Consider the following 13,986-nt stretch of genomic DNA (forward strand, 5'->3'; position numbering starts at 1 on the left):
TGCCTTCTTCTCTCGGCGTTCCTCTTCATCCGTGAACTTGGGGACTTGTACATCTTCATGTGCATCTTCGGGAGGGTCCTCTTGGTACCAAATCATGCACAACAACTCGGACTTAGGTAGTAGCCATGTCTCATGCATAGAAAGTGGAAGTTCAGAGAGGAGAGAGTTCACCTTATCTTCGATAGCCTTCGCTCGGGCTCTTGTCATTGGTCCAAGTGGTGTCGTAGGGGACGTAGGTAGGTCCATGGGGATGACCTTGGGATGCTCCACATCACAAGGCCTTTGCGCATCAGTGTCGGCGTGTTTTGCCTGGCGTGCAGCCACCAGTCCATGAGGGATTCTCCGTGATTTGGGCCTGCGGTGGTCATCCGTAGCCAGGAGAGGATTTCATGCCAAGTCTGCTTGGCAAAGGGGCACCCTAGAAGGAGGTGACGCATTGTCTCGGGGGCTTGGTCGCAGAGTGGGCATCGTGGCTGGTGCTGGAGACCATGCCTAGCAAGGCGATCAACTGTCCAACACCTGTCTTGGTTGGCCAATCAGTGAGAAAACTTCACATGCGGCGTCGCCCAATTCTTCCAGATGAGCTTCTACGAGAAGCAAGTCGTGGATCCCTGGGAGGTGGCGAGGTAGCATGAGCTAGCAGAATAGGTACCGGAGGCCGGCCATCTCCAAACAAGTTGGTCGGGGGTGTCCGAGAGCATGACGTGCTCGATCGCCAGCCAAACTTGCAGGTATGGCCAATCTCGTGTATGCCCAGGGTCCTGTGGATGTCTCTAGCAGCTATGTCCTTGCAAACCTTGAGCGACGGTTCGGATCTTGCGGCGGCACTTGGGGATGCAGTTGTAAAGGGCTAGGGCGATCTCCCTTAGGGACTGCTCATTGATCCAGCGGTCCTCCCAGAAATATGCCGTTGATCCGTTCCTGAGAGTCATCATGGTTGACGCGAAGAAGAGCGCTCGCTCGTCGGCAGTGAATTGCAGGTCCAGGCCACTCCAGGCGCGCTCATGGTCAGTGCGCGAGAACCAGAGCCAACATAGTCTTAGAGCAAGGGCCCCAGGTCTTGAACACCCAGGCCTCCATGCGATATGGGACGGCAGACGCGGCGCCAATTGATGTGGCAGTGCCAACATTGGCGGCAGCGCGGCCAACCCACAAGAAGCTACGCTGAATCTTCTTGATTTGACGAAGCATCTTCTTCGGCGGCATGAAGGTGAGGAGCTGGTGCACGGGGATGGCACCTAGGACTGACTTCACTAGCGCGAGACACCCACTTTTGTTCGTCGGGTTGGCCTTCCATGCGGGGAGCCGCCTGGCAATCCCATCGACGAGGGGTTGCAATTGGGCGGCAGTCGGTCGGCCTATTGTGAGGGGGATCCCAAGGTAGGTGATCGGCAGGTCGACGGTAGGGCAGCGAAGGTGTGCCAGCGCAGATGTCGCCTCGTTCGTGTTGCAGTGCAACAGCAAGGCGGAGCTCTTGACGTAATTAACCATCAGGCCGGAGGCGCGACCGAAGAGCATCAGGACTTCGCACACGACGATGATGTCGCTGGACGAACAGTGACAGAGAAGCACCACGTCGTCGGTGTATAGGGACATCGTGGGGATCGAACGCGTCGGGTGCAGCTGAGCCATGACTTCCAAGTCAACTTCCAAGTCAATTGCGTGCTTGATGAGCCTGCCTAAGATGTTGACAACGAGCACAAACAGCTGCGGTGACAGGGGTCACCCTGGCGGTGCCAAATAGGTGGGCCTGGCTCGCCGTTCGTAAGTACTCGTGTGCTTGTTGATGAGAGGACGATAGTGATCCACTCCAGAAACCTGTTCCCGAAGCCATATTGGCGCAGGACCTCCAAGAGTCGAAGGCATGCGTGAGGTCCAATTTGAGCAAGATTCGCGGGGCACCCAACTGGTGGAGAAGCCGGGCCGATTGCTTGACTAGAATGAGGTTGTCATGTAGGCTTCGACCGGCGATGAACGCATTTTGGCTCCGTCTGACAAGACCATCCAGCTTGGGGGCAAGTCGAAGGGAGAGTACTTTGGCGAAGATCTTCGCCACCAGGTGGATAAGGCTTATTGGTTGGTAGTCGTTCAATGTGCTTGCGTCCGCGTGTTTTTGCGGGCCTGTTGGAGCACGGTGCTCTCCCACACATGTCTTCACTGTTTTTTCATCTCGAGTCAGGTTGTGTATTGTGTCTTCAGTCTGAGAGACCAGCATAACATTTCCCTTGCCTGAATACATCTTTGACAGGGCATCCCATACCTGACGTGGAAAGCGCTTCCACTGGTGCTGCAACAGCAGGTGTCAAGGAATTCAGCAATCAAGTGAGTACCAGTGAATCCGTAGCATTTCATTTCTTCCACTCATCTCCCAGCTTCTCTTCAGGCTTCACTGATCTTTCCTAACACATACCCTTCAATTGATTTCATCCTAAAAATTAGCATTCCCCTCCTGGACCAACTCAGGTAGTTTCCAACCCCATCCAGCTTGATCTCATTTGGCATGAGCTCAAGCTTGTACTGCACCTCTCTCTTTGGGGCTTGCTTCCTACCTTCCCCAGAAATATCAGAAGAGGGCGACCCATCTGCTGCCTTTGCAGCCAGCAGATTGGCCAACCTGTCGAGTTACCTTGGCCAGATCCTGTGCCATCTCCACTCACAGCAACACAAACTCCATCACAAGCACCACTGCCTTCAATCTCCTTTATATCTGCTGCGATCTACACCCTGCTTTCAACCTCCTTTGGATCTGCTGCCACCTACACCACTGCCTTTAACATCCTTTGGATCTGCTGTCACCTACAGCAGATTGGCCAGCCTCTCTGATACCATGCTCTGTAAACTAATATAAGACGTTTTAGGTCACTACTTTAGTGATCTAAATCATCTTATATTAGTTTACAGAGGGAGTAGAAAGGAAGGAAGGAGTGGCTAACCTAAGAGAGCAGCCAGCTGCTGTAACGTCCTAGGGTTACAAGAGAGAGCCCCCCTCCCCCAAGTTATATACTCTGTCCACCAATAGACAGATGGGCCACATGGGCTAGGAGATGTAGCACAGGCCGAAGCCTAGTTAGTATCCAACACTCAGTAACAAGTTGATCAAGATGCGACTAACTTGCTTTTCAACTTTCATGATTTTTCATGGCATTCATGAAGCTCCTTTTCAATTTTCCAAGTTTCAACATTTGCACTTGCAATATTTATTGTCCACTCGGAAAACACTTCATTCTTATCTCTAAATACCTGGTTTGTCTTTAGTTCAACAACAACAACAATGCCTTTAGTCCCAAACAAGTTGGGGTAGGCTAAGGTGAAACCCATAAGATCTCACGACCAACTCATGGCTCTGGCACATGGATAGCAGGCTTCCACTCACCCCTCTCCATGGCTAGTTCTTTGGTGATACTCCAGTCCCTCACATCTCTCTTTACGGACTCCTCTCATGTCAAGTTCGGTCTACCCCGACCTCTCTTGACATTATCAGCATGTTTTAGCCGTCCGCTATGCACTGGAACTTCTGGAGGCCTGCGCTGAATATGCCCAAACCATCTCAGACGATGCCGGACAAGCTTCTCCTCAATCGGTGCTATCCCAACTCTATCTCATGTATTATCATTTCAGACTCGGTCCTTTCTTGTGTGGCCACACATCCATCTCAACATTCACATCTCCGCCACCCCTAACTATTGAACATGTCGCCTTTTAGTCGGCCAACACTTTAGCGCCGTACAACATTGTGGCTCGAATCGCCGTCCTATAGAACTTGCCTTTTAGCTTTTGTGGCACTCTCTTGTCACAGAGAATGCCAAAAGCTTGGCGCCGCTTCATCCATCCGGCTTTGATTTGATGGTTCACATCTTCATCGATATCCCCATCCTTCTGCAGCATTGACCCAAATATCAACAAGTGTCCTTCCGAGGCACCACCTGCCCATCAAGGCTAACCTTCTCCTCATGCCTAGTAGTACTGAAACCGCACTTCATGTACTCAGTTTTAGTTCTACTAAGTCCAAGGCTAACCTTTCGATTCCAAGGTCTGTCTCTAGTTCACCTGGATGAATTAATTATGGCAAATGCAACTTGATGAGCAACTCTATCTATTTCATCGTATTTATAGGTCAACCCCCAAAGGTTTTTCTAAAGTCACATACTTGTCACATATCGGACCTGCGTTTGATCATGAAATGATTCCTTTTTCCTCAAATACGCACGACTGTGCCATACTATATATCATTGTTTAGGAAATCGTTAATTGGTAGCTGCTCGGTCGGCTGGCAAGTAGGGGATTAATAAACTAATCGGCAATTTAATCAGCCAGTTAATCAATTAATCGGACAATTTATCATTTTATCGGCTACTCGGTGACCCTACGAGTAGGGATTAATCGGCAACTTAACAGGTTAATTGGACGAATTCTTGAGCAGGGCTATATATTAAAGAAGAGCCCCTCCACGTTGGTGATTACATATTACATGAACACCAACTCCACCCTCCTACTCGAATCTAATTTCTTACGCTAGCCCACCTCACCAAAGCCCCAAACAAGGCTTCCACATCTCCCTTTAAGATTCCCGCTTCTATTATATGAACTACATGTGACAGTGATGGTGAAGTTCCATCGAACACAATGGCATTGTGGTGCTTCCATAACTTCCACATTACTAGAAGGAAGATCACCCGTACGTCTTTCTTGCTTAGGTCAGCCCCAAACTTGTTAGTGCACCACTCCACCAATCTTGATCCCCACGGGGGGACCCAATCCGGTTTGTTGAGAGCTAGGCAAACACTGAGCATGTGTGCATATAAAAATCTTTCGTTTTTATTGACATAATGACCTGATTATTTCAGTTTATTTGGCATAGAAATGTGCACTAATGAAATCGAGCCTTAATTATGTACCTGAATTTTGCTAGGGAATCCCCATTAGCTATGTTTGCATACTATGTACTCCCTCCGTCCCAAAATAAGTGTCTCAACTTTGTACTAACTTTAGTACAAACTTGTATTAAGCTTGAGACACTTATTTTGGGACGGAGGGAGTAGTAATTAACACTTGTTTGTACTCCCTCGGTCCCGTAATATAAGAAAGTTTTAGACACTACACTAATGTAAAAAAACGTTCTTATATTATGGGACTGAGGGAGTACATTCTACTGTAAAATGAGATATTCTTTCTATTGTAGAAAAGAAACAACTCAGTATATGCTACCTATTTTTCTCCTTTTAGTTGTTGAGGCTTGTTCACGGCTTGTGACTATTTCTGCTCCTCCTGGAACTTATGTCCATTAGGATCTTTCCCTATTGTTCTAAAACAAAAGGTATCATATCCAGTGATATTTTGGTTGTTTGAAAAGCACAATCATTGTGTAGTCTTGTCGTGTCCTATGAAAACCAAAGCACAATCATTTTTTGCTGCTGCCACCTAAGACCTAATGGTCGTTTTTGGGGTTATTCGGGTCGTTGGTTTTTGTTGCAGGTGCATGTTTTTCCCGTTGTAGTTTTGGGTTGAATGGCATGTGTCGGGTCTTCCCAGTAAATATATATTTTATCCTTAATGCAATGATACACAGTTCTCATGCATCTTTGAGAAAAAAATACCATGTTTCCTTTGTGAACAATAGGTAATTTGTTGGAAGTTGGATTTATGGGCTTGACCAGTGGTACAGATATCCCTGAACAATGAGAATAACATGCAGCTTGTTCCTGATTTGGTTCTCTGCCGTAGCATCTGATGATTAATATACATACCATCCAATCTGCCGGCTAAAATAACTATTGTTTTCGTCTGACATTTCTCAGATAGTAGCAGTACCCATCCAAAATTGGGATGTGGTTTCTACCATTATATAACATCACCCAGTATTCTAAAGTTGGCATTCAGCTTATAGTTTTATACTTGATTGCCACTTCTATTTGCTCTAAATGAAATATGAGTAATGATTAGCACATGGTCAGTATATTCCTTTGTTCTTCTAAATCTAATGGAAGGCTTACCCAACGTTAGAAAATGTTATGCTAATCTTATATTTTGTTGTTCTACAGTGTACATATATCATATAAGATAGGTGACATCATTTTATTTCTTAGGAGGGACAAGGAGAAGTGGCAGTAACTACTAGTTTGGGAGATTCACCATGCAAAATTGAGTTATCATCGCTGGTTCCTCCTGATGGATTGGTCAGTATTTTGTATTCCAGAGGAATATTTTTTTAGCTGAAGACAGCTAGTGTTATGCAATCACAAAGATCTTCCTATATGTATGCTGTCATTCCTTTCTTGTGTTGACAATTTTTTCAGAAGCTGTCAAATCCTTGGTACTAATGACCATGTGAACGTTGCAACCCTTTTTAGTGTGCTAATTGAGTTTATTACTTAGATACCATGATAATAGATATCTTTTGTGTGTAGCCAAGAGCAACCTTCTTGTTTCCTAACGGGGAAGTTTCAGTTAAGGAGAAGAAGTTGGATGAGGGTGAGAAAATTTTGTCAGTAAATGGTATAGTGAAGTCTCATGTTCTGAATGGAGTTTGCACTGCATTGTACAATGATAATATGATGAATATCAAGTATCGCTATAAGGTAAACATCCCTAAGCTGGCCTGGTTTAATGAATATTTGCTCCGTCATGTTGCTTGTAATGGATCATTTGTTCAATTTTGTAGGATGATGAGCTATCATTTATTCCCAGCCTCACTTTACCATCAAATTCACTATCATTTGCATTTAAACGCCAGTTAACTCCTTCAGACAAGTTCAGGTAAATAAAAATGGTGTGAATGATTTCCATCTTTTTGTTGGAATCCAGTATCTCTACAGGTTGATGTAGAGTAGCTGATCTAGGCTTAGAAAAGAAACATCATATGATTTGCCTCCTGGATCTGTGAGACTGTTTTGAGCGATGCACTTGTAACCTTGCTCTGCGTTCCAATGCACAGGGAGCTTGAAGCACCCTGTTTATATGTTACGTCCATTGCTTAACGATACTTATCATCTTCAGTTACCGGTACCATTTTGACACGAACTACTGGAGTGCTGTCTATAAACAAAAGGCCAGTAAGCATGTCAAATGGAAAGCAGGTTATGGGTCGGACGAAAGGCTTGGCTGGGCATCTGTTTGGGTAAGGATTTACTCACAACTGACAACAATAACTAGGCAGCTTAATTTAGCTCATCATAGGAGTTAAGTTATTTTTTTTGCTATATATTTTTGTTGGATTCATATAGATTTGCACCATGTAATGCAGGTTGGCGACGCAGGCGGCAAGACAAAGGAGGCCCCCCTGAAGACAAAAGTCCAACTCGTGATAAAAGTCCCTCAGAACAATATACATAATTCAACTGTGGTGTTCCGGGTGAAGAAAAGATGGGATTTTTAGTTTGGATATTTATTGCGCAGAGAAGGTGAGCAACAATAAGAAATTTGAATGCATGTGCATCCGCTGTGTGGAAATTGAAAGGACAATAGTATGTTACTCCCTGTCGCCAGTTGAAGTTAAACTGAAGCGTTTGATAGGAGGTTTGCATATGCAAGTGTAATATTACGGAAAGTGAACAGTGCACCAGCGGTGTCCTTCCCTTGGCCTGCCCGGCCCGTCTATGGCACATAGACCATTCATCCCCCAACTAGCACCCCATCCTCTTTGCCATCGCCATCGCTGCCGTCATCCCACTTTTGGCCTCTACGCCATCACCCCACCCCTGCTGCCGCCTCATCCATCGACGCCCTTTTTGCCATCGTTCTGGCCGCTTCTTCCATGGCCTGCCTATCCTAGGGTCGATGACAGCCCCACCACTGCCTTTAAGGTCATCGCCGGAGGAGACAGGGTTCGACAACCTTGTTGCCTCCGTCTCCGTGGACTCCATTCATCGATCGCGACTCGCCACCCACCCTCCTGCAAGGAGTTCGGCTGTTTGCCCGACTCGGCCGATACTTGTCCATGCCCGCCAACATGCATTGATGGTACTTGTCCATGCCCGCCTCCATCCATTGATGTACTGTTTCATCACTGGACAACTCAGATGAGTTTTTTCTTCTTCTAAATAACTAAATATGTTCATCTTTGTTTGAAGAATCGTCCGATGATTAAAGTGATGTTGTGATAGCTACTTTGGTTGTCAATGAGCACATTGCTAGGCAGCGGCCAATGTTTAGGGGGTCGATCCCGGGCCATGCTCCGGCGTTGAATCGTAATAAAGAAAACAACTATTGCCTACTCTACAACTATTATTTTTAACTCAATGACTCGCTATTCCGTCCCAAGCTTTTTCAACGACTTTTTCGGATGAGGAGGCATGTGTTCAATCGTATTTCGAGATGGAGTGGTGGAGTATGATGCCCACTTCAAATGCAAGTATGATGCCCATGGAAAGGTTGGCTTCCTCTCATAAAAAATGTAAGGGGTTATAGCAGCGAGTATGTGGTGGTTTTATGGAACGGCGACAGATGTATGGTGGTTTTATGGGACGACGGATATGTGGTGGAGGTATATGGCAGCGGAGGTAACATTTGTGCGGCGGCAACATGACGACCAGCAACTCGACACGACGAGGCAATTGCAAATTCAACAAAACAAAACACTGAAAAGAAAATTTGCAAAAAGGCCCAGATGGGTTCAGATAGGATGATCTAACACTAATTTTTGGCTTGTTCATGGACCATAGGTATGAAGAACATATCTAATCTAGACTACGAAAATTGGAAAAATCTCACCAAGCAATATGGAGTGGCGAGGGTCTCGATCTTTTGATGAGATGACTACTATAGTTTTTGACGGAGTAGACCTTGACGATCCGACTATGAATGTACGAAGACGTCGCGCGTTAGCAATCGCTAAACCAACTCTGAGAGATCATTGACCATGCTGGAGCACGATCAACCTAACCATAAGGGTCTGTTTTTTGTAGGCAAACTAAGAACAAGTAAGAAACTAAGATTGTAATTTGGATATTGTGAATTGAAGAGAAAATCTTTATTAAAAGTGGGGTTTTGAAACGTCTTACCTGGCCGTTGGACACAAATGAAGTATGCGTGTTGCACTATGCTGAACTTTAATTTAAACAAAACCCAAGCCTAAACGACGCCCTAAAGACTGTATTTATAGGGAGACAGAGGAGAATTTTGTCTATCCTTGTAACGAGATGGGACTAAATTATGTCCTAAGTCGTTTTCCCTATTAATACAGACTAAAAACAACCTATTAAGTGTATTTTGAAATTACATGGGCCTGACCCAAAAATAAGTTGGCGCAACATCTATAATAAGCTATGGTTGAAATTTATGAAAGAACATCTTATATATTTCGGCCATGTCCTTGTCTGTCATCATGGTGGCTTCAAAGTGCTGAAAACTCCACTGGAAACTCTGTTCTTGTTTCGTTCGCATGTGCCTTCATCTCCATGCTCGATCCTACTCCAACGTTCATCCTTCCTGTCCATGATAGGCTCGATCCTACTCCAACGTTCATCCTTCTTGTCCATAATAGGCCCTTAATTTATAAGAAAAACAAATGTATCCAATTTAGGTAGCATCATATTTTCATGAACATTAGAATCATTACCAAGAAAATAAAGTACCTGGTAATTCAATTGGGATGCACGAGCTCTAGTAATTGGTCCAGTATATGTAGCAGCAGGGGTTATGGGTGTAACTGTGGTAGTGATGTCCTCATCAACGCTGGCGGACGGCGAGCTATTTAGGAATGTGTCAATGAGGAGCTCCTCGCAAGTAGGCCAGCCTCTCTGTGCCACCCCCTCTCTATGTAAACACTGTCTTTTCCTCTTCTATTTCCCCTTAATCTATGACTCGTTTGTTTCTCCCTTTCTAATGCAAAATATATAGGTTTGGTTGGATTTGTTACTTCCGTTTGGGAGAGGTGGAGAAATCCAAATCTATAGATTTCTCCACCTGTCCCAAACATAGCTAGAGGAGATGACGAGGCCTATAGGTTTGTCCACTTATCCCAAACAAAGTGGACTCTCTCATCTTTGAGGTGGCATGCAGACGATAGGAGCATCCGCCTAAGTTGACACCGAAGCACAGGTACGACCATGTTCCCACTTCGCCTTTTCCTCTTCTATTTGTCCTTAAATCTCCGACCCCTTTGTTTATCCCTTTCTTTAGCGACAAAAATGACTGCAATGACGTATTTGGAGAACCAAAAAATGGGCCATTCAACAAAAGGAGGAGAGAAGCAGCATAGAAAAATGATGTTGACAAAGACGACAACAGACTGTGGTTTGTGACCATCACATGCCCGGAGAATGACGGGCATGTTGCCACGACCTCATAGTAGCATAGATTTAGGTGATTTCTCCACTTCCGCTTGGAGAGATGGAGAAATTTATGTATAGAGCACATCCCCTCTAGTCCAGAGTCCAAACATAAATACATTGCATTGGGGCACCGTATAGAGGAATTACTATGATAGTTTTGTTTCAACAAATACCGAGTTAGTGTAAGTCTAATATATGTATGTGTTGTAGTACGAAGTGAATTGATGATCCATAAAAAGTGAATTAATGATGCTTGTACAACTAACATTAGAGCCATATTGTGCATATAAAATCTTTGGTGGGACTGTCCTACATGGGCCCTACATGCACACACTACCTAATAGCAGAATTCAAAAACCCATCACGCTAACTGTCTAGTGGCTTTAGAGCATCCACAATGCTTAGAGGCTGTCTTGCCTCTAAGCTGGACCCCACAGTCTGCCTATAAGTTTAGCTTAAAATCACACAGTGTATAGCAATGTTCTTCTTCCTTTATTGATGGGCCCACCATCTATTAAAGGAAGTATGGGAACCTCAACCTAGGAGGCTTCTCATACATGAGTTGCATGGCTTATGGCAACAAGAAGTCTGACAAGTGGGGACACACATTTATTCTATTTGAAAGAGGCAGCCTCTTTGCTAAGAGGCGACATTAGTAAAATTTTGTTAGAGGCGACAAGCTGCAATGTATGGAGGCCTCCTCTAGTAAGAGAGAAAGAGAGTGTTTAGAGGCAGCCAAAAATGAACATTGTAGGTGCTCTTAGTAGTACTGACTCCATGTGAGGGAAGGCAGGTGGCGAATCCAGGCATTTTTAGCCGTTCGATCTAGTGAGTATTGGTTCGATGAGCGGTTCATGGCAACTCCAGCTTCCTGACCAATAGTTTGAATCACTCTAAAGTAATGAATCCAAGTTCAGAAATTCGTGTATTGTAGAGTGTTATAGATATAGATAAACAAAATCTTCGCCCTTGGTGATTTTCTTGAACAAGAGGAGGGAGAAGCGAATTCAGTGAAGAGTAAAAATGATGCTTGCTTCTTCTGCCCACCTTACCGCTGGAAAGGTGGGGGTTTGTGATTTGATGTCTCATTGCTCATATACTGGTATTATGACACTATGACCGAATGCCTCCCCCCGCTGCTCTGAACTATAATTTGGTGCATGACACGTGGACACCGATGTTCGATGTCCCACATGTCAGCGAAAGGCGTGCTATAAGTGTGATGCCATTTCATGTGAGAACTAATTGTGTGGAGCTGCGATGCGAATGCGGCAGGTGTGATGTAAGCGTCCTGCCATTTCGTTTTGAACTGTAAAGCATAACAATTGGTTTTGCTCCTTGGTACGATCTATAAAATCTCAAATAATAATCTAAAGAAAATCAAGATTAGTAAAAAGGCAAAACCAATTGTTATGCTTTTTACTAAAGGAGCAAAACCAATTGTTATGCATAATTCAAAACCTCGATTAAAACGGCGAGTGTTGGTACCATGAATAGTTGGCTCATGGGACCAACTACGCACGGGCAATGAGGGACCCCCTGGTCAGAAGTAGTAAAGCATCTAAGGACAAGACCCAAGAATGGAGCACCCCGACAATGACTACGCTGACTTACCCCTAAGTATCCATGCCAAGCAACCCAATGTGTGGCGCGTCAGTTTTGCCTCATCAGAACCAACATGACATGTTGCGAATGGGCAGCCTGGGCGGTGAAGATACATCATTAACCAGGGGTGAGTCACAAGCTCGCCTGTCGCGGGGATGACACCTACACCAGTGCGTGGCACCACTAGACCAGGTCGCCACTGATACGACCATTTTGCATCATGTTTTCCTATTGTTATTTTTAATGTTTTTATGCATTATAAAACTTTGTGGAGTAATTCTAATGCCTTTTCTCTCATAATATGTAAGGTTTACACAAAGAGAGAGAATACCGGCTGATACGTCACCAACGTATCTATAATTTTTGATTGCTCCATGCTATATTATCTACTGTTTTGAATGTTTATGGGCTTTATTATACACTTTTATATCATTTTTGGGACTAACCTATTAACCCAGAGCCCAGTGCCAGTTTCTGTTTTTTACCCTGTTTTAGGGTTTCGAAGAAAAGGAAAATCAAACGGAGTCCAATTGACCTGAAACTTCACGGAAGTCATTTTTGGAAGGAAAGAAGCCCAGAAGACTTGGAGTGCACATCGGGGGATCTGCGAGGAGGTCACGAGGCAGGGGGCGTGCCTACCCCCTTGGGCGTGCCCTCCACCCTCGTGAGCCACTCGTGGCCCCCCTGACGTACTTCTTCCGCCTATATATCTCCATATACCCTAAAAAACATCCGTGAGCACAATAGATCGGGAGTTCCGCCGCCAGAAGCCTCCGTAGCCACCAAAAACAAATCTAGACCCGTTTCGGCACCCCGCCGGAGGGGGCATTCCTTCTTCGGTGGCCATCTTCATCATCCCGGTGCTCTCCATGACGAGGAGGGAGTAGTTCTCCCTCGGGGCTGAGGGTATGTATCAGTAGCTATGTGTTTGATCTCTCTCTCGTGTTCTTGATTTGGCACGATCTTGATGTATCGCGAGCTTTGCTATTATAGTTGGATCTTATGTTTCTCCTCCCCCTCTTCTTTCTTGTAATGAATTGAGTTTCCCCTTTGAAGTTATCTTATCGGATTGAGTCTTTAAAGATTTGAGAACACTTGATGTATGTCTTGCCGTGCGTATCTATGGTGACAATGGGATACCACGTGATTCACTTGATGTATGTTTTGGTGATCAACCTGCGGGTTCCGCCCATGAACCTATGCATAGGGGTTGACAAACGTTTTCGTCGTGATTCTCCGGTAGAAACTTTGGGGCACTCTTTGAGGTCCTATGTGTTGGTTGAATAGATGAATCTGAGATTGTGTGATGCATATCGTATAATCATACCCACGGATACTTGAGGTGACATTGGAGTATCTAGGTGACATTAGGGTTTTGGTTGATTTGTGTCTTAAGGTGTTATTCTAGTACGAACTCTAGGGCTGTTTGTGACACCTATAGGAATAGCCCAACGGATTGATTGGAAAGAATAACTTTGGGGTGGTTTCGTACCCTACCATAATCTCTTCGTTCGTTCTTCGCTATTAGTGACTTTGGAGTGACTCTTTGTTGCATGTTGAGGGATAGTTATGTGATCCAATTATGTTATCATTGTTGAGGGAACTTACACTAGCGAAAGTATGAACCCTAGGCCTTATTTCCTATCATTGCAATACCGTTTACGCTCACTTTTATCATTAGTTACCTTGCTGTTTTTATATTTTCAGATTACAAAAACCTTTATCTACTATCCATATTGCACTTGTATCACCATCTCTTCGCCGAACTAGTGCACCTATACAATTTACCATTGTATTGGGTGTGTTGGGGACACAAGAGACTCTTTGTTATTTGGTTGCAGGGTTGCTTGAGAGAGACCATCTTCATCATACGCCTCCTATGGATTGATAAACCTTAGGTCATCCACTTGAGGGAAATTTGCTACTGTCCTACAAACCTCTGCACTTGGAGGCCCAACAACGTCTACAAGAAGAAGGTTGTGTAGTAGACATCAAGCTCTTTTCTGGCGCCGTTACCGGGGAGGTGAGTGCTTGAAGGTATATCTTTAGATCTTGCAATCGAGTCTTTTAGTTTCTTGTTTTGTCACTAGTTTAGTCTATAAAAGAAAACTAT

General features: G+C 44.8%; 1 protein-coding gene across 3 annotated transcripts in view; it reads left to right on the top strand.

Moving 5' to 3' along the window:
• Window positions 1–7,555, top strand: part of LOC123102913 (outer envelope pore protein 37, chloroplastic) — a 28,004-nt gene extending 20,449 nt beyond the window's left edge. For 2 of the 3 annotated variants that reach the window (XM_044524374.1, XM_044524375.1), the window contains 5 exons: window positions 6,084–6,173; window positions 6,405–6,575; window positions 6,659–6,753; window positions 6,994–7,114; window positions 7,241–7,555. In XM_044524374.1, coding sequence (XP_044380309.1) covers window positions 6,084–6,173; window positions 6,405–6,575; window positions 6,659–6,753; window positions 6,994–7,114; window positions 7,241–7,372 — 609 coding nt within the window. In that variant the 3' untranslated portion in view covers window positions 7,373–7,555. Of the gene's footprint in view, window positions 1–6,083; window positions 6,174–6,404; window positions 6,576–6,658; window positions 6,754–6,931; window positions 7,115–7,240 lie in introns of all 3 variants that reach the window. The other variant, XR_006449471.1, reaches the window with a different exon arrangement.
• Window positions 7,556–13,986: the final 6,431 nt, after the last annotated feature.

The sequence above is a fragment of the Triticum aestivum genome, chromosome 5A (genome assembly GCF_018294505.1).
Source record: "Triticum aestivum cultivar Chinese Spring chromosome 5A, IWGSC CS RefSeq v2.1, whole genome shotgun sequence".
In the NCBI taxonomy this organism is placed as follows: domain Eukaryota; kingdom Viridiplantae; phylum Streptophyta; class Magnoliopsida; order Poales; family Poaceae; genus Triticum; species Triticum aestivum.